Here is a 19,654-nt window from a genome sequence, read left to right as displayed (position 1 = left end):
AAATCAAGTGGCAAAACAGGAAAAAATAAAAATGGAGAATAAATAAAAGCCAACAGCAGCGAAATAATGTCAACCGATTTGCCCGATTATACAGAAATCGGCCGAGAGATGGCAGATCGAAGATGGGAGGGCGACTCATTGCGGGTATATCCGCATTGGGATTGTGTTTATTTAATTGCGAGACTAGACTTTGGGGTAGGTTCGGGTGGTTGGGTAATTACTGAGCGGAGGAGACAGGGGAGGGGAGCCAGAGGGGGAGATAGTTGGGATAGGTTGGGGGAGAGACACTGAAGCTGGGATTTATAGAGATTTATCAAAGAATGCAATCGAATAATTATTGAGTACTCGTATTGAGAAGAAGAGAACATGTTTGGGAAATTTCCTATATGCACATTGTATTTTAATAGAATTTCAGAGAGTTAGAGATGGGAACGGGGAGTCGGTGCAAGACCCGAGTCTATAGGGCTATGATAGGATTTAGGCTGAGATCTATCTATAGATCTATATTTATTGCAATAAATATACTGCGGATCGTCATAGAATTTCGCAGAACATTGCACAATATTTAATTGCTGAGGAAACCTTTAAGCCATGATTGCCAAACCAGTCCTATCTGGCAAATGATTCGTGGATCAGCAGAGGCCCATCGCCCACTCACTCAGCCACCCAGCCACTCAGCCACTCGTAAATCCTCAAGCCAATCAATGTTGCAATTATTTAACGAACGAGAGGGGGATAAACCAAAATAAATCTCCAAGCCAGATGGAGATGTATAGATACAGATACAGAAGAGACAAAGAACCGCGCCAGACAGAGGAGTGTGGAGGATCCCTCCCTTCGTACGGGGGGTGGGGGGGGGTGCATGTCAAGGGCACTCGCTGCCAGAGTTTCCATTGTTTTTCAAGTATTTTGTGATATTTCTGCGTCTCTCTAATTAACTTTGGCTCATTAGGCCCCCGAGTGCAATTGTTGCAGTTCTCTGTGAAAGTCACAGTCACTCGGAATCGAAATCGGAGACGGAGACACACGGTGGCACGGAGGCACAGAGGCGGTGCCATGGAGCCTGAGTCAGAGGCAAAGTCGTGATGCAGTTAATTAATTTATGGAAAAATATATATGTACAAAAGAACACAAAAAATAAAACAATAAAAATGAAATAGAAATAGAAGAAAGAAACAACAAAAACATGCAGTAGATGGAGTGCAGCGACAATGTGGAAAAAACACCTTTTTCTTTATTTTTTCTTTTTTTTTTGTATTTGTTTTGTTTTGCTTTTTTATTTTTTTGTTGTTGCATATTGCACCTTTTTGCTCCGTTTGTTCCGTTTGTTTTTCTTGGCAGCCATCCGCAAATTGCATTCAAAAGAAACGAAACCGAAAATGTGGGTTGCTCTCTCGCCCAGAATTGTCCGTGGCAGACACACATACAGATATTTGTTGCCATTGCAATTGCAATTGTTGTTGGTGTTGTATTTTTGAATCATGCATTTTTAATTAGTGAAATTGCACGACGACTGCAACAGAGGAGACAGGCGTGGGGGGGGGGGGGGGGGGGGTGGCATGCCGCAGCGACAGAGAGGGGTGGCAGGCACCTTTATGCGAATTTTCATCACTGTCTGCCACATTTCCCAAGCACTTGTCTAATTTCTTACTAATTTAACTATTTTTCAAATGGAGAGCAGCAGCACTTTTTGTTGTGCAACTCCAACGGGGAGGGGGGGGGGGGGGGACGACGACAGCTCAAGCTTCGATTTGTATATAAAGAACCATCCAGTATTCAGGGTATTATCCAGCCCCCACCCCGTCACCCGCCTGTTGACGGTTTCCCTTTCAACAACAAAAATGTTGAGTGTTCTCCTGCCTGCCCCCTGCCTGCCTCCTGCCTGCCTCCTGCCTTCCTCCTGTTTCTGTTATTATTTAATTTAATTAAAAATTTCCCACTAGCTGTCTGTATCCTCTGCTGACCCTCCAGCATTCGGCCCTGGAAAATTGTAAATTATTTAATTGTACAATTTTTATTTTATTTTTTTTTGCTGTTTTGTTTTCGTTGCGGCTGCCAGGAGCAGAAATAGCAGAAACAGCGAAAAAAAATATATGTGCTGGACGACAAAATGCGCTCCATGATTTATCGGATAGAGTTTGGGGGGGAGGGGATGAAGGAGGTGCAGGAGGAGCCAAAGCCAGAGCCAGAGCCAGCCGCACATGTGTGCCACAGCAGGCCATATGTGTCTGCTCTGCTCCCTCCTCCCCCCCTCCGACTAGCCCCTCTTTTGTCACATTTTGTGGATTTTCCAACATTTGTTGCAAGTTTTTCTTGCATTTTTCCTTTGCAACATGCGGCAGCTCCCATAAATGGTTCTCACGGTTTTGCAATTGCCGTCAGAGATTGCGGTGGCTGCTGCTGTTGTTTGTTCATTGTTGCTGCAATTTATTTATTTTCGTACAATTTTCAACGCCGCCACACATTAAAAACATTACAAACAACAAAAAACAACAACAAAAATCAAGAAAAATCTGTGAAAAACGAGTCATGCTCCACGGGACTGTCTTTCGTCTCGAGTCAAAGTCCGAAAGCCGTTTGCTTGCCATTTGTTTCCTCCATTCTTTGCCCCTTTCTTTGCGTTCTTTCTGCTTCTTCTTTAATGTCTGCTCCACTAACACCAAAAACTACTCGTATCTCTCGTGGCCCCCTCCCAGCCACTGCCCCCGTCTCTGGTTCTGGCCGTTTCTTTTGTGGCCTCCACAATTAGCGTTCGTTGTCCATTCTTGTGGGCCTTGGCTTTAATGCCTTTCCTGTTATGGTTTGTCAAAAGCCCCCAAAGTGATAAATGGAGCCATCAAAATTTTGCGTTTGACTGGAAATTGTGTGGGAAAAAATCATTAGATGGGGGAATACTTGGGATCATTATGGGGGGCGAGAGATGTGACGGCTGTTGATGCTCATCTATTTATAATGATTGGCTAATGGTATGATTCGAAAAGGTTTCAAAGGGTCTATCCATCTAGATCTAGGGAGAAAGTGGTTCCAGTAGCTATTAATACCTCCATTCCACGGGCAGCCAATGATTTTCTCTTTTCAATTGGTAGAACATTCCTTCCCCAACAAAGCCGCTCGCTTATGGGTAATTTTGTATTGTGTTAACTGAGTGGGCGGGGGTGCGGCGGTCCTCTACAACCTTTAAGCCCCATTTAGTCAAGGCTTAAGATCGAAAACACAATGGACCTCGGGTGTTAACTGGGGACCCAAAAGCCGCTTGGCCCCTAATCTCAGAATCTCCCCCGACAAAATCAATAAAAATGGAATGCAAAATGGGAAAAACGAGAACTTATTCCCTATTCGGGAAGGGGACTGGGAAGGGGACTAGGACGGGGACTATTAGGTGGACGAGGACTGGGAAGGGGGCTAGGACGGGGACTAGGACAGGGGCTAGGACTGGGACTGGGCTTCGGACTCTGGACCACATGGAAAGCCCAATGCCAACCTGCATTTTCAAACAGTTTTGGCTCTCCCCCCACCACCCCCCTTCCCCCCCTGGCTCCGTGTGTGCGTGTGGGCGGAATGTCAACTTTTCCCATGCATATTTTAAGCACGAAAAGCTCCCCACCCGCCGACCAAATCGATTCCCAATCGGTATTCGAGTCCGAATCCGAATCCCAGCTGTAAGCACAAGCCAAAAACATTCAACAAAAGGCTGACCAAAATGCTTCACAGCCTCCGACTCTGACCACAAAGTGATTTTTGGAAATTGCAAAACATTCGAAAATTCAAAATGCAAAATGCAAAATACAAAATTGTACAATGCATTCGAGAATGTAAGGCATTTAATTGTTGGCCAGGAAAATGGCAAGCAGTGGCTTTCCGGCGGGCGAAAGTCACCGAAAATTTCACCATCCGAGAGAGGGGGAGAGAGGCCAAACGATGTCAGGCGGATCCGATTTATGCAAATTGCGTAAACTTCAGAACGGAACTGGGACTCGGACTCGGACTCGGACTGGCACTGGCCATGGAGCGGGGATAATTGAATGTATATGGGAGGGGGCAGGGGACAGGGTGGAGAGGGTAGAGAGGGGAAGTTACACTGCCACGCACCGGCTTTGGGCACATTATTAATGATGATGAGGCAAACCGCGAACCGCTGATGATGGCCACGCGGGCAGGCATCAAGCAAAAGATGAAGGAGTCTCTAGGCCACAGATATGTGTAGAATGGGGAGTGGGGGATGGGGTGTGGGGGCAGCAAACTTGTCCTATAAATTACACACAACATCGGACCATCGAAATTTGTCCGCGAGTGCAGACAGGCGTAAAAACGCATCGGCGACTGAGAGAGCGTGCTGGGGCTGGGGCTGGGCCTCGTTCGTTCTGCTTTCAACGATAATTGCGCCAATAATTATGCCAATTCGCTCTGACATTTGTGTACAATAAATATCCATGGCATGGGCATAAATATTTTGTCGAAAAGGCGCACAAGAATTGGGATAATGCCAGAGGAAGGGAGGAGACAACTAATTTCCCTCGCACATTGTCTTCCCCAGTTGCCCGGTTCTCGCTGCATTTTGTCTGGCAAACTGCCCATAGATGAGCCGAAAAAAAAAAACCAACAAAAAGCCAACAGATATTGTACATAATACTCGTACATAATACAACGTACTAGCACAATGGACTGCTGCACTTTGGTTGGTGTTTCTGTGAAGGTTGCCGCGATGGTTTATGGCCAGAACATCGCATCGTTCTAGCATGGCAATCAATATTGGCCACGGTCCCAGAGATGTTGAAACATTTCGACAAATCGGCCAACGAAAGCCCAAAAGTTTACTCAAATGTTCAATTTGTTAGCCGTAGATTGAAGGCAGCTCCACCTAGCTGGATGGCGAGAGGAGAGTATATGCCGGTCCCAGTCCCAAGACATAGGGAGATAGATGGGGTTTAGATGGGTTAAAGGTTAAGGAAGGGCGGAAGGGAAGCTTCAAGAAAGTCAAGAAAGCTTCCTTCTATATATAGTCGATCCTATCCTAGTGGCTCTCGCTTTGGGGACTCCCTAGACTGGAGTCGAGCAGCGTTTAGCCCCCTTCCTTCACGCACACTGTGCGTATTTTGTTTTTGCATACTCGGTCGCGGTGTATTTATTTGCTATGGGATTCGCGATCGTGCAGACTTTTTTCCTTTTCATCTCTTCCCAAATATTCTGCACTTTGGCGCCATGGAAGTCGTGTATTTTGCTTTTGCACTCTCGGCTTTGCACTCTTTCCCGGCACTCTGCCGCGGTGTCCCTCTGTTGGGTGTAAGTGGAAACCACTTTTGATATCTGTCAACTGCCATGTTGCCGTGGACCACGCCACATTACGATTGATGTACAGTAATACTGCTTATTAAAAATGATTGATTTATTGATACCCAAAGGAGGGAGGGGGGAGGGAGGGCTCTATTGTTGCCACTCGACTTTTCCAGTGCGGCACTCGGGTTTCTGGTTACGAGAGCCGGGGCAGTCAGTGCAGATATTTACAATCAATTAAAACGCGTTAAATGCGCTTGCCGCAAATTTCATTATGTGCTCTGCTGTGCGACACACAGTCCAGTCCCCAGTCCGCGGACACTGCCACTGCCACAGACAGACAGACAGACCGACAGCCTGACTGACTGAAAGGGAAATGGGATCGAGTTTGGGTTTTTTTTTCTGTGGGAGTGGGGATTGCTTTTTGTGGCAATTAAATATGCAAAAGTAGTTACACACTCACATGAGTGGAGGGGCGGACGGGGTGGAGGGGTGTACGGGCGGGTATGTGCCTTCCTTTGTGCATGCTCTGGCATAATATCACTTAATATTTAATCAAATTTGAGCATCGCTGACAGTGGCAGTGGCAGTGAAAGAAACGAAACGAAAAAAAAACCAGAGACACAATAAAGTGCTTTTGAATGTATCTGCATCTGCAGTATCTGTAAGGGGAGGTAAACTTAATTTAAAAGATATTCTACTACATGCTTCCGCCATTTGTTTTGTTTCTTTGCAGGAAGTTGGTAGTATTATTGGTAAAAAGGGTGAAATTGTCAACAGATTTCGTGAAGAGGTGAGTAGATCCCAAGATATCGGAGGCCATAACTCATTGCATTTCCATCTCCGTCCACAGTCTGGTGCCAAAATTAATATATCGGATGGGTCGTGCCCGGAACGTATTGTGACTGTGTCTGGTACAACTAATGCAATCTTTTCGGCATTTACGCTCATCACCAAGAAATTCGAAGAGGTATGTGTGCGCTAAAACCGACAGGCCGGTGGGGACGGGGGGACAAACACTCTACCTGGTGTCCCATCAAGTCCCAGGGAGTCCTTTCACATTACTAACTTCTGACCCGTTTTAGTGGTGCTCGCAGTTCAATGATGCAGGCAAAATTGGCAAAACTCAAATACCCATACGATTGATTGTGCCCGCCAGTCAATGTGGATCGTTAATTGGTAAGTGAATCCATCTAGCCAAAGAAATCGTTATCTTAATCGCTTGACTTTGATTCGAACAGGCAAAAGTGGCTCAAAGATCAAGGAAATACGCCAGACTACCGGCTGCTCCATACAGGTGGCCAGCGAAATGCTGCCCAACTCCACAGAGCGAGCGGTTACATTGAGTGGCAGTGCCGAGCAGATCACCCAGTGCATCTATCAGATTTGTCTTGTCATGTTGGAGGTGGGTACCCTCTCCTCTACTCTCCTCTTCTTCCGAGCTGCACTCTCTAACTAATTATGGTTTCCTTTCCTCCATTGACAGTCCCCGCCACGCGGTGCCACCATACCGTATCGACCAAAACCGCAAGTAACTGGCCCTGTTATACTGGCCAATGGACAGGCCTTTACTATTCAAGGCAACTATGCAGTGCCCACACAAGAGGTATGTCTTCCTGGCGCTACACAACACCGAAGCACACAAAAAACAGTGTTGTTAGACAGTGAACAGTGTTGTGTACTCTCTCACTCTATCGCCAGCTATCTATCTATCTCTCTGTCTCGCTCTCTCTCTCTCTCTATCTCTCTTTCTGTCGTAACCGAGCCCCAGGCCCCCAGACCCTTGAGCCCCCAGCTAAGACAAATTTGTATCTAGAGACCCCTAAACCAACCCACCCCCGAAACTGTCTCTCTCTCTCTCTCTCTTTTTTGGTTTCTGCGCGTCTACACATACACACACACACACACATACAAGCAAACAATCTTTGTGTTCTATTTGCCTCTTAATAACTCTTTAGTTTTCTCTCTGTCTCTCACTTTTCTCACTCTCCCCCCAATGCTCGTCACTCTGTAGAAATCCCCCCACCGAAACGTTTATGATTTTGCAAACCTCCTCTACAAACTCTCTTTCTCTGTCTGTCTCTCTCTCTCTACTTGAAGAATCTCTCTCTCTTTCTCTCTCTCTCTGTCTGTCTCCCTCTGGAGAAGAATCCCCGAACCAAACCGAACCAAACCGAACCAAACCAAACCGAACCGATCCGAACCGACCCGACGTGTGTGTCCCATTTTTGATCGCCCTCTTAACCCTCCAGCCACCGTTGTTTACCCCAAGCCACCCCCCCACGCCTCCCCCCCAGGAGATTATGTGTTCTACATCTACTTTATATCCAAGTCCAAGTCCAGACCAGGTCCCCGGACCCCACCACGATCAAATGAACTAATGTGCTAACCGATTTTACAGCCATCCAGACTCAACGACAAATTAAACTTAACGAAAATCAAATTTTTTGAAATAAACTTTAAAATATGTATCTTTTTCGTTTTGTTTTTAGTTTCTTTTGCACTCTCTTCTCTCAGGTTAAAAGAGCGAACGAGTGAGCCGCTCTCTGAGGCTCTCTCAATCTCAGCATCTGTCTCTGTCTCACTTCGAGAGTCGGTCGTCGTCGTGTGGGAAATAGTCAGAAAAATCCCCAATATCTGAGAAAAAGTAACGGGGGAGGAGGCTTTGTCCGAAGGCAAGGCAAGGCACGAGTCGAGTCGAGTCGAGCCGAGGCGCGGAGTGAGTTTTGTGTGAAAGAAAGAAAGAAAAGGCTCTCGGGGAGCGGGGGCTTCCCTCTCCCTCTCTCTCTCTGAATCTGTGAATCTCTCTGTAACATCTCTGTCTCGGCTCTCTCCTCCAACTGTCTCTGTCTCTGTCTCTGCCTCTGCCTCTGCCCGTCTCTCTCTCTTCTTCTTCTCTCTCTATCTGTGTGTGTCTCTAAGTTCTGTTCTGACGAGGGCTCGCTGGCAGCGTGTGTGGAGAAGTATGTTCAAAAACTACACTAGTCCAACACCAAAACCAAAACCAAACCACCAACCACCTCTATCTATCTATCACTCAAAAACTATCTATATCTATCTATCATATATATATCCAATTAATCCACACAACAACAACAAACGACAACGAATATCAGAATTTCCCACCCTCTCTCTCTCTCTCTATCGAGTGCCAGAAAACATAAATAAATAAATGAATTAATAATAAGAACCCCAAACTCTCTCCTGCGTTCAATCGATCTCATGATTTTCTGTGTTCTACAGGCATTTCCTTTGACCAAAAAAACACAACACACAACGAAAGCAGTCCAGTCCAGTCCAGTCCAGTCCTGTCCAGTCCAGCCTTTTTTTAGATGAATTTCGTCCTGCCAAATGTAACCATCCATCGAATACCAGAGTACACTCGTCTCTATGCATACAGCAAATGCCAATATCCATTAGCAACAACAATAACATACTGTTCAAATATCGTCCTGCCCGAGCCCTCCTCTCACATCTCTCACTGTCTCTCTCGCTCCAGTCTCCACTCTCCACTCTCTCCGTATCAATAAGTATTGTTCATAACTCTGTTAAAAAATCCCGCAATTCAATTTTGTGCTCCGAAACAACAGTAAAAACTATTTCTAGTACAACCACAGAGCCGGCCACCCTTCCATAGAGTACAGTTCTGTGCCATTCCATTCCATTCTGTTGCGTTGCGTTCCGTTCCGTTCAGTACAGTCCTGTCCACGGTCCACGGTCCCTCCACTCGACAGCCCAGTAAAAACTTTTTCCCACAACTAAAAACAGAATCAAAAAGTTTTCTTGTTGTCAAATCCAATTCAATTAACATCCAGGAATGTAATAAATCAAAAAAAGAACAAGTTTTATGTAGAACCCATTTATTTCTCTCCAACCATTCGCTCTCTCTCTCTCGCTCTCTTGCTCTCTCTCTCTCTCTCTCTCTCTTGCTCAATCTGTGTCTCTCCCTGGTCCTGTTGTCGGTGTTGGTTTACCATTTTGTTGGCCTAAAGCGACGTCCCATAGTTGTCCCCCCAGTGGAAGCCAAAGAAACAGTGTTGTAAAAGGCCAGAAAAATGCCTAAACTGTACCCGAAATGTACTCTCAACCTCTCCGCTAACCTGTCGGCATTAGTCCCACATTTGTTGTTGAATCTCGTTCATGCCTCATGGTATTTGACACCCATCCACCCCCCCCTTGGAATACCCCTGGAATCTCCTATCTCTTGGTCGTCATTTGTTATTGTTTTTATACCCTAACCCCTCCGTCCGCTCCAAAATATCATTTATTCTGTTGAAGCCCGCCCTCTCGATCTCTGCCCAAATACACAGACACACACACACACAAGTACTCACACACACACACACAAGTACACACGTTTCGAAAGCTTTTTCCGAATTTCTCCAGCGATAAATCGTATACGTATTTGATAAGCTTTTAAACATCTCTCCATAGCAAAATAGCAACTACAAAAGTTAAGATTTAATAATCAACTTGTTCCAATGCATTTATTTGTGGTATACAACTTTCGTTCTTTCTACTTTTCTTTCTTCTTCTTTGGCAAAATGTTTTTCAACCGAACGAACAAAACTAAATAAATGCACACACACACACACACACACACACACACCAACACACACACACACAAATACAAATGAAAAAAATACAACAATAAAACGTAGACCTGTCCAGTATTTCCACTTGCCCTGGCTACCGGCGGCCTACATGCTGGTATTTCAGGCTTAGCGGATCCTTTATTAAAGGGGGCACATTTACAAGGAGCGGTACCAGCACACCACCATCACCTACAGCAAATGCCCGATGTGAGTTTTTAGATATCATCCTCCTCCGAAATCCGAAATCCGAAACGGTTCAAGAACTGCCAACCAACCAACAAAAAGAAATCTCCAATTCCAACTCCAAACAACTCTATCAAAGAAACAAACTACTATATAATCGAACGAACACCCCCCTAAGCCCCTAAGCCCCCCCTAGCCCCTCCGCCCCACCGCCAGACAGAGCATGATGTTGCTGTACCGCTGTACCTGTACCCAATGCCCCCCTGCCTGCCTGCCTGTATAAGAAATCCCCACACTGTATGAATCCCTAGATAGTTGTATATTGTACCCCTCGCCAACACCCCGCCCCGCTCCACCACCCCCCGTCAGTAGTTTGTGTGTTGTGTACCATCTTTACTACCTTTGGCACTTCTTTTATGATCCCCCCAGTAGCGTAGCGGCGCATTTCAATAACATTAGCATTTGGGGCCAGCCCACGAGTGTCCCGTGTGTCCCGTGTGCCTCGTGTGTCTCGTGTGTCTCGTGTCCGTTGCCACAATGTTGCCAATGGCCAGCAGCAGCGACAAGAGCGGCACTAAAAATCAGGCAACTCTGGGGGACATGGCCCCCATACTACAGAATCGTCGTCACCCATTCCCCCAAAAGTCATCAACAAATGCATTTTTACTGTCGTTAACCCCTTTTTTCCACTCCACTCCTCGGGGCTCTCCCCTCTCCTGTCTCCTGCCTCCTTCAGCCCTTTCAAGTTTCTTGTAGTTTTTTTGAAATGTTTCAACTTGTTTTTGCCTCTCTCTGTGTCTGTGTGTGTGTGTGTGTTGTCGCAAATGTTTGTTAATAAACACACGCACACCAACACACAAGTTTTTATGACAGTTTTCTGGCAGATAATCCATTGTTGGTAGAGACCCCATCCACCCCCCGTCCACCCACCCCGTCCCGTTGTGGATCTCGCACTAAACTTTTTTATTGAGTTGCAATTCATTTTTGGGTCATAAAATATTTCCATGGCGCATGTTTTTTTTTTGTTTCTTTTTTTGAGTTGAATTTCGTATTGCATTTTGATAAATATTTCAGTTCAAGTTTTCTAAGCTCTGACACACACACACACACACACACAGAGACACACAGACATAGCCATGCACCATGCACCGTGCACCGTGCACCGTGCACCATCCCCTCCGCACAATGCAATTTCAATATTGTATGATTTATATGAGATTTTCTCTTAGTTCTAGTTTTCCAAGCCACCCCCAGCACCAGCCCCCCATCTCGCTCGTTCTCTCTCTGTCTCGATTTGAGAGCTGCTTTTGGATGCATTTATTCGAAAGTTATTCGCAAGTGTTCGCATTTGATTTGATTAATTTATAAAGCGCGTGCATATCCTAGCGTAGCCCCTAGCCCTGCACCCTGCACCCTGCACCCTCCATCCTGCCACACCGTGTGTCGTGTGGAAAGCTTTATATAGCAGGTCTCCTCCTCTCTCACTCTCTCTCTCTCTCTTTGAGTGTGTTGTGTGCAGGCTACATATGTATATGTTATTTGCTGTAGGTGTCAGTGGTGGAAAAAAAAAACAAGAAGAGAAAAAAAGAGAAAAAATCCCCCATGCATAGCAGATGTTGAGGATGCATTGAAATATGCTCCAGATCCAGGGGAAATGTACAAAAATGAAATTACAACCAGAGATTGTGGAATATATAAATAGTATAGGTCTCAAGGCGAGGCATCCCCATTCCCATTTACATACAGTCCTACCACACATATGTACGAGGTGTTCCATCCATTGTATATCCAATAAATGTCTGAACATAGTTGCTATCCAACCATTTCTCTCTCTCTCTCTGTCTCTCTAAGTAACCTTAAATTTTGTAAAGCTAAATTCTTGTAAATTCTTGTGTAGTAGAGAAACATTATTCCAATGAACCCTACTACTACGAAAACACTTACATACACCTACATACCTCACGCATACACACACACACACACAGACACACACACACACACACAGACACACACACAAACTGATGTATAAAGAGAAATATACGAATTGTACAAACAAAAAGAGTCCCAGATGATGATTACTATCCTGTTTTTGCTTTTGCTTATTGCATTCTGTTGTTGCTGTTGTTGTTTTGTTGAAAATGCTTTATTCCGTTTCGTTCCCATGCCGTTTCCGTTACAGTTACCGTTTCAGTTACCATTTCGTTCCTATTCTGTAAACATTTTCATTTCAGTTTCACTTTCCTTTGTTCCCTTTTTGTTCCCTTCTGTTGACTGTTGTTGAAAGTTGTACGCGCGTTGTGTTGTGATCTCCCCCCTGCCACCCGATCTACCCCCTGAAACAGAACCCCCCCACCCCCCTCAAGAATATATATATACACCCTACACACACTCACACACACACACACTTACACACACTATAACCAATGAAGCCCCTGGAATAAGATTTAACCTTTAAAAAAAAAACAAAACTAAGAAAAATACATATAATGGAATCACTCACTAATCGATGCCTTTCGTCTATGTTCCTTCTCCTCCCCGTTTCGAAAACAGGTGGCCAAGAACCCGTTGGCCAGTCTGGCTGCCCTGGGCCTGGCTGGCATGAACCCAGCCAGCACTGGGGGCATCAACCACACAGGTGAGTTGAGCGCTTCATCGATCAGAGGCCAGGCAGATTTCCAATCTAATCTAGGCTCTGCCCCAGCAGCCCTGGCTGCACTGGCCGGGTCGCAACTGCGTACAGCCAACGCCGCCAATCGCGCCCAACAGCAGCAGCACGAGATGACCGTGTCCAATGATCTGATCGGTTGCATTATCGGCAAGGGTGGCACCAAGATTGCCGAAATCCGCCAGATATCCGGCGCCATGATCAGGATCTCCAATTGTGAGGAGCGCGAGGGCGGCAATACCGATCGCACTATAACCATTAGTGGCAATCCGGATTCGGTGGCCCTGGCCCAATACTTAATCAATATGAGGTGAGTGCGCCATATCCTTATGTACCGTACTGTACTGTACCGTAATGTACTACCTCTGTGTGTGCCTTTGTGTTTTATTTTCGTCTTTATATTCATGTGCGTGTGTGTGTCAATACATCAATTTTGTCGAATTGATTTGCTAATTGACCAAAAAAGTATATAAGGTATAAGGAGGTCGTCGGTCATCGGTAACGCAACCGTCTCTCTCTCTCTCTCTCTCTCACTCTCTCTCTCTCGCGCTGTCTCTCTGTCTCTCTCGGTCGTGGAGTGGCGGCTCGTTCAAATGGGGTTTCGACGGATGTCGAGGGTTGGGGAGGGGGGAGGTCAAAGGTTAGCATAGCCATAACCATAGCTTAAGCCACAACACACATGTCGTAGTCTATAAGTCGTAAGCCCTGCGAAGCCACATGTCCAAGCACTTCCACCACAGATCCATAGATCTCCACAGAACTTCTTCTAGCATAACGATTTGTATAAACCACCTGTATAACTGATACTCGTACAATATATATCTAGTATTACCAACCAACAACAAAACCATGTATAATATAACAGTTCAGCAGGCCCACAGCCAGAGCCAGAGCCAAAGCCAGAGCCAGAGCCAGAGGAAGCGGATCAAGATCAAGGTCGAAACGTGATGAGGCCCAGCCACCAGCCCAGCTCTCTCTCTCTCTCTCGAATCAATCTACGCATCGCACACTCTTTTTACACAACAGAAAAGAACAAAAAAAAAAAAAACGTAACGGTACATGCGCTCTCGTAATGCTGGACCGACCTGATCCAATTGGTACTTCAAACTGCAGTTCAACTCCAAAAATTATCCTCCAAAAACCTCTCTCCCCCCTCAAAAATCAAAAACCGAACCGTATTTCCTCCCAACCACAGTTCATCCTCCAAAAAAAAAAAAACCTGAAAAAACCAACTCTTTCGGTCCATGTCTCCCAATAAAAAAAGAAAAAAAAAACAAAAAAAAACTTAAGTTCTTCTAATCCTACCATCCAAAATTTGAACGCCGCTCTCCCACCAAAACCAAAAACCCCCAAACTAAACAAAAAAAAAAAAAAATTAAATAAAACCTTGAAACAGCTCTCTTTTTCTCTCTCTCCGTAAACTCCGAACCGTTCCTCCACACAAAACCTCCTTAACCTTTTGCATAAACACTAAAAAAAAAAAAAAAAAAAAAAAAATTAAAGAAAAGAAAAGAAAAAAAAAACCAACTCAATTCCACAAAATCGAAAAAAAAAATACCAAATGTTTTGAAAAATACCTCTCACCCAAAAACCGCAACAAATACCAACAATATCCCAATTTGTTCCTTTCTTTCTCTCTCTCTTTCTATCTACCTTAACCGAAACCTCATCCACAGCGTTGAGCTGCAGAAGGCCAATCTCCTGGAGCAGGCCCAGGCCCAGCAGAACGGAGGAGCGGCTGCTGTGGGAGCCGGAGCTGTGCCCGGAGGAGCTGGAGCCACCGTCGGCGGCGGTACACCCGCCGCGGGCACCAACGGAGCCCTGACCACAGTGGCCCTCGCCGCAGGAGGAGCAGCGGCAGCGGCAGCGGTTGCAGCTGCAGCTGCTGCTGGCGCAGGGGCAGGCAGCAACGGCAGCCCCACGGGAGCCGCCAACGGAAGCAGCAGCTCGATCAGCAGCAATGGCAGCGTCTCCGCCTCGTATGCCGGCGTCAATGGCAACCAGAGCAGTGCCGGAACCCCCAATGGCACCGCGGCCGGGATCAATCCGGTGGCGGCTGCTGCCGCCCTCAACAGCCCCCTCGCCTCGGCCCTGCAGCTGCTGACCAAGCCGGGTGCCCTGAGCGCCCTGTCCAACCTCAGCGCCCTCGATCTGCTGAGCCTCACGTCGCTGGGCAACGACAACGGCGGCTCGCCGGGCGGACCGCCAGTGCAGACGACCGGCGTGAATCGCGGCAAGGGACACTACGCGCGGTTCCGGCAGCACCAGGCCGAGACCGGAGTCGAGTCGGAGAAGCAGCGCAACAAGTTTAATCCGTACTAGGAGCAGGCGGATGCCTGCCCCGAGGTGCCGCCAGATCAGGCCTGGAGAGGGAGCGGAGGGGAGAGGCCGATCAACGATTGATAGTCGCTTAGTTTTGTAGGATTTTTGCATAATTTGCATAGCGTTGCGAAAGCTTTAGGGTTTAGGTTCTTGAACAAGAAGAAACAAAAAACAGAAATGTATAAATTCGCTTTAGTTATGCGTGGGTACACGATGCTACCAGATACCCACAGATACCCATACCCATTGATAGGGTACGCCCCCATTCGTATTCATATTCGTATTCGTATTCGTATTCGAAATTTCAAGACAATTTTTACATCTAGTTGAAGCCTCAGTATCCGAGTAGTTGATAGACTTATGCAATATTTATCAATGTTTTCGAAACACTTAACTAAACGAAAGATAGAAAGATAGAACCGCCAGTTAGGGCAGCTATATAGTATCCATATATCGTACATTTACTTAATCGATCGGAAAAGAAAGAAAACAAAACAAAAGAAAAGAAAAGAATAGTAAAGGAAAGCAAGCACTTGAACAATATTACGCGTATCGAATATTTAGGAGGACAGAGCCATCATCTGTGAGTGGCCCAATCAAGATTTACTGACCAAGTGACCAAGGACCCTAGTTAACCCAATTCATACGGAGTTATAGATTTTCACACCAGCCAGCCAGCCAGCCCCCTAACCTACCCTTCCCTTCCCTTTCCCAAAACCTTTTGATATATCCAACTAATATATACATACCTACTATATATCGTACATTATAGAATTTGCCAAATTTTAGCGCATCTCAAGTAGAGTTCTTCGAAGCATATACTTATACTTATAGTTAGTACCGAGTAGATCACATTAGTCGGAGTCTAGATCGAATATCGAATATCGATAGAGAACAGGAAACGAGAGCATAATTTAGCCGCCACCACAACAATCTTTCCCCAAGCCCAAGCCATTCATATTGTAACATATAACACACGCTCCAATATCTGATAATCCATTTTACTCTTTTTAGGTTTTAAGCACAATGTATTTTCCCCCCCCCAAAAAGCATATGTAACCCCTATTCCTCTATACCTATACCTATACTCCTATCCATATACATGCCTATACCTATACTTATATCTAGATTGTAAGCATAAAGATCCAAAAGCCATTTGTCAAGAAGCAGCAGCCGAAAGCATATGAAAAATGAGATGAACTCAAAAATGAAAAAAGAAAGAAAGAAAGAAAAAAAAAACAAATTAAAGAACCTTCTATAAGAAGTGAACAAAACAAAAATTCCAATTCGTTGAGCCCCCGCCGCCGGTGCCAAATCTCGGCACGGGAGGGGGGGAGGCGGGGCCAACGACCTTTATGGACCAATTCGCTCTAATTGACACAATCCACGCAATGAGCGTACAAAAACCAAACTATTTGAATAGAGAACAAAATACACAGAGAGAAAGAACAGAGAAGGGCCAACTGAAGAAGAATTGAGTTGAAAATGAAGATGGAGATGGAGATGAAGTTGAAGATAAAGATAAAGATGAGAAAGAAAAAAGTTATTATGTATTAGACTTGAAGTCTTCAATTGTTTTACCCACTATATATTTTTTATTCCACGTATCCCCCCTCCCGAAATGGAAATCCCCCTGATTTTTTATGTATTTATGCGATTGTTATTATTTGTAAAAAGAAAAAAAAAAAGAAAACAAACAAAAAACTGTTTTTGAATTGGTCGAAAATGATGTTGAAAGTATTTGGAAATTGAAATTTCTCTACCCTTAATGTACACGACATAACTGTAGTTGTTAAGCGTATACCATAAATTTATGATTTTTTTTTTCATATTATTATAATTATTATTATTATTATTACCAGTAGACGTAAGACACAAAGGACACACCATATGTAACACCTTAAGCTAAGCGGGCTTACGATTTTATAACCAAATTACATATATAAAACCTAATTAGACATATACATCATACATACATGCGAACATACAAACATACAAAACATACATACATATATGCAAACCTACTTATACGAAAACCATTTAGAACGAGAGTTTGTCCAGAGACATTGGAACGGCACGAACGCCACGAAAACTCCCCTTATATTTGAATGTAATAATAGTAATTCTTGACTTCTACTACAAGAACATATACCTACATAGAGACACACAGCTGTATAGCTAATACATACATACATATATAGAAAGCTTTACCTGCAGCTCCTCCTCCTCGTTCTCGCAATGGAGGAGATCGGCCGCAGTAAACTCGATCTATTTATATGCAAAATGAAATCAATGATGGAAACTACATGAGTTTGTAATAAAGTGAAAAATGAATACTAAAACTACATACATGTGTGTGTGTGTGCGTGCGTGTCTGTCTGTCCAGATGGGAGCTCCTCTCAGATATATAATGGCAGGGGGTGGGGTTGTGGAAGTGTCCCTAACCAGAAATGGAATTCCTTGAATCAAAGCCTTACTAAATAATCTATTCTTCTGCGTTCTAGGATATCAATGGAGACTGCTGGTCTGCCCATACCCGGATATCACTACATTGCGCCCAGTGCAATTGTTAAAACACCCATTCACTAAGTGAAACAAGCAACATGCAACAACAACAACAACCAACCAACCAATCAACCAACCAACCAACAATCAACCCAGCAATCAAGCAGCAACAACAAGAACAGCAGCGGCGGCGGCAGCGGCAGCGGCATTGGAAATCGCAGGAGGAGAACAACGGACAGGAGCAGCAGCCGCAAGCGGAATGGAAAGGAATGGAAAACGTCAAATGTTAAATCATAAGCAATATATCAAGAGAAAATCAGAAACAAAAGAACAGTTCTTATATGAATACTGTCTGGAAAAATCATACATTAAATACACTCACACTCACACTTATGCCCACACACACACACACCTACACACCAAGACGGACCACACTCACAGAAAGACCAACCCACACATACGCGTTATATTTATTCATTGATTCTTATTAATTACGATATTTTTTTGATTAAGTTTTAAATGCAAAGGCAAATCAAACACAAGAACTTTTATGTTGAACCGTTTTCGAACGGGGAAGCCAGCCCCCCCGTCCCTGGGGGGCGGCGGCGACCCCGCACAAGTAAGAACAGAACAGCAATTAATTCTAAGCTTAGTCAAAATGAAGACAAAATAAACTAAAAACAACAAATCAAACAAAAAACAAAAAAAACCAACAAAAAAAAAACAAGAATACAAAATAAATAAATAATTAACCGAAATGCATGCAAGAAGCATACAGCAAATACAAGAAGCAAGCAAATATAAGAAATTAAAGTAAAGCAAAGCAAAGAAAAGAAAAGGAAAGCTAAGGAAAGCCACAATTTCGAATGCAGTTAATTTTAAGCCATTTACAAGTAATTGTGCATGAGCATGACCAAAAACGGGGCAGCAAATGAGCGGAAACACAAGAGAGAGAGAGACAGAGCGACAGAGAGAGAGAGAAAGAATTAAGCATAAATTGAAGGGATCGGAAAGAAGAGGAAATGAAAGGAAAGGAAAGAGACAAGCAGCAGACAAACAGACCAACAAACAATCGACTCGAAAGAAACGGGCATGCAGAAAACCGATGATTCAGTTTGAGTAGGCATTATACGATATTGTATGTTTTACACGCTACAATTAGGCGGCAGCGAGACGAGGCGTTTGTTAGTTGTGTTTGTGTTTGTTCAGAGATGTGTATACACACATACATATGCATATATATTATATATAGACACGGCGATATATTGATACGATAAATCTTTTTTTTATTATTTCTATTATGGTAATTGTTATCGAAATTGTATTTGTGATTTTTGAATATGTTTAGACTGATGTGCAAAATTGATTCTGTTTATTGATTACGACTAAAACTACACTTTAAACGATTATGGACTAATTAACTAGTTGTCACCCCCACCCCACCCTACCCCAGCCCAGCCCAGCCCAGCCCCACCCTTCCCTTTCGTTCCGTTCCGTTCTATCTATATCTATATCTATATCTATTTCTATATCCACATCTATATCCTATATACCCCATTCGAAATTAGTTTTAAAACAATGCGAACTAGCCAAGGCTGGGGAGACCAGGCCCTCTTTCGTACGAGTCTGTATCCAAAATTGTTATGGTTTCTTTCGTTCGGTTTCTAGTGAAAATGCTTAATGCTACTACCATATTTACAAGACCTACAAATTAGCGAAAAAGAACAATTCGAATTACAATAATAACTTTTAAGCACTTTTGCGGCGATTAAAAAGACTTTTTTCTGGAGCGCGGAAAAAACGAGCAATGGATTTACATATTATATTACAATTATGCTTAAATTAAAGTATAATTTTAATTTATTAGCTGTTAAATTTATACGCAAAACAAAACTAAAAAACAACAACAACAACCACAAAACAAAACAAAGGCAAAAGCAAAAGCAAATGCAAATGCAAAACAACAAAGCAAAACAAAACAAAACATAAAAAATAAACTGATTTTCAATGTTAAAATTACAAATTAAACTAATTTTATTCGAATTTAGTTAATAGGCTGGGCAGTAAAAACCAAAAGATCATCAAAAGACACACATGTGTGGTAACTAATTTT

The 19,654-nt window shown here is 44.1% G+C and overlaps 1 protein-coding gene across 21 annotated transcripts in view; it reads left to right on the top strand.

Moving 5' to 3' along the window:
- The window catches only part of mub (poly(rC)-binding protein mub), a 52,642-nt gene extending 33,695 nt beyond the window's left edge, over window positions 1–18,947 (top strand). For 3 of the 21 annotated variants that reach the window (XM_033384262.1, XM_033384261.1, XM_033384260.1), the window contains 8 exons: window positions 6,008–6,064; window positions 6,125–6,241; window positions 6,357–6,450; window positions 6,513–6,676; window positions 6,758–6,877; window positions 9,933–10,073; window positions 12,600–13,024; window positions 14,391–17,381. In XM_033384262.1, coding sequence (XP_033240153.1) covers window positions 6,008–6,064; window positions 6,125–6,241; window positions 6,357–6,450; window positions 6,513–6,676; window positions 6,758–6,877; window positions 9,933–10,073; window positions 12,600–13,024; window positions 14,391–15,036 — 1,764 coding nt within the window. In that variant the 3' untranslated portion in view covers window positions 15,037–17,381. Of the gene's footprint in view, window positions 1–6,007; window positions 6,065–6,124; window positions 6,242–6,356; window positions 6,451–6,512; window positions 6,677–6,757; window positions 6,878–9,932; window positions 10,074–12,599; window positions 13,025–14,390; window positions 17,382–17,540 lie in introns of those variants that run through there. The other 18 variants (XM_033384276.1, XM_033384267.1, XM_033384266.1 and 15 more) reach the window with 18 other exon arrangements.
- The last annotated feature ends 707 nt before the right edge of the window (window positions 18,948–19,654 follow it).

The sequence above is a fragment of the Drosophila pseudoobscura genome, chromosome X (assembly GCF_009870125.1).
Source record: "Drosophila pseudoobscura strain MV-25-SWS-2005 chromosome X, UCI_Dpse_MV25, whole genome shotgun sequence".
NCBI lineage: Eukaryota > Metazoa > Arthropoda > Insecta > Diptera > Drosophilidae > Drosophila > Drosophila pseudoobscura.
Note: the sequence above shows the minus strand (reverse complement) of the source record. Positions and strands in the feature narration are given on the sequence as shown.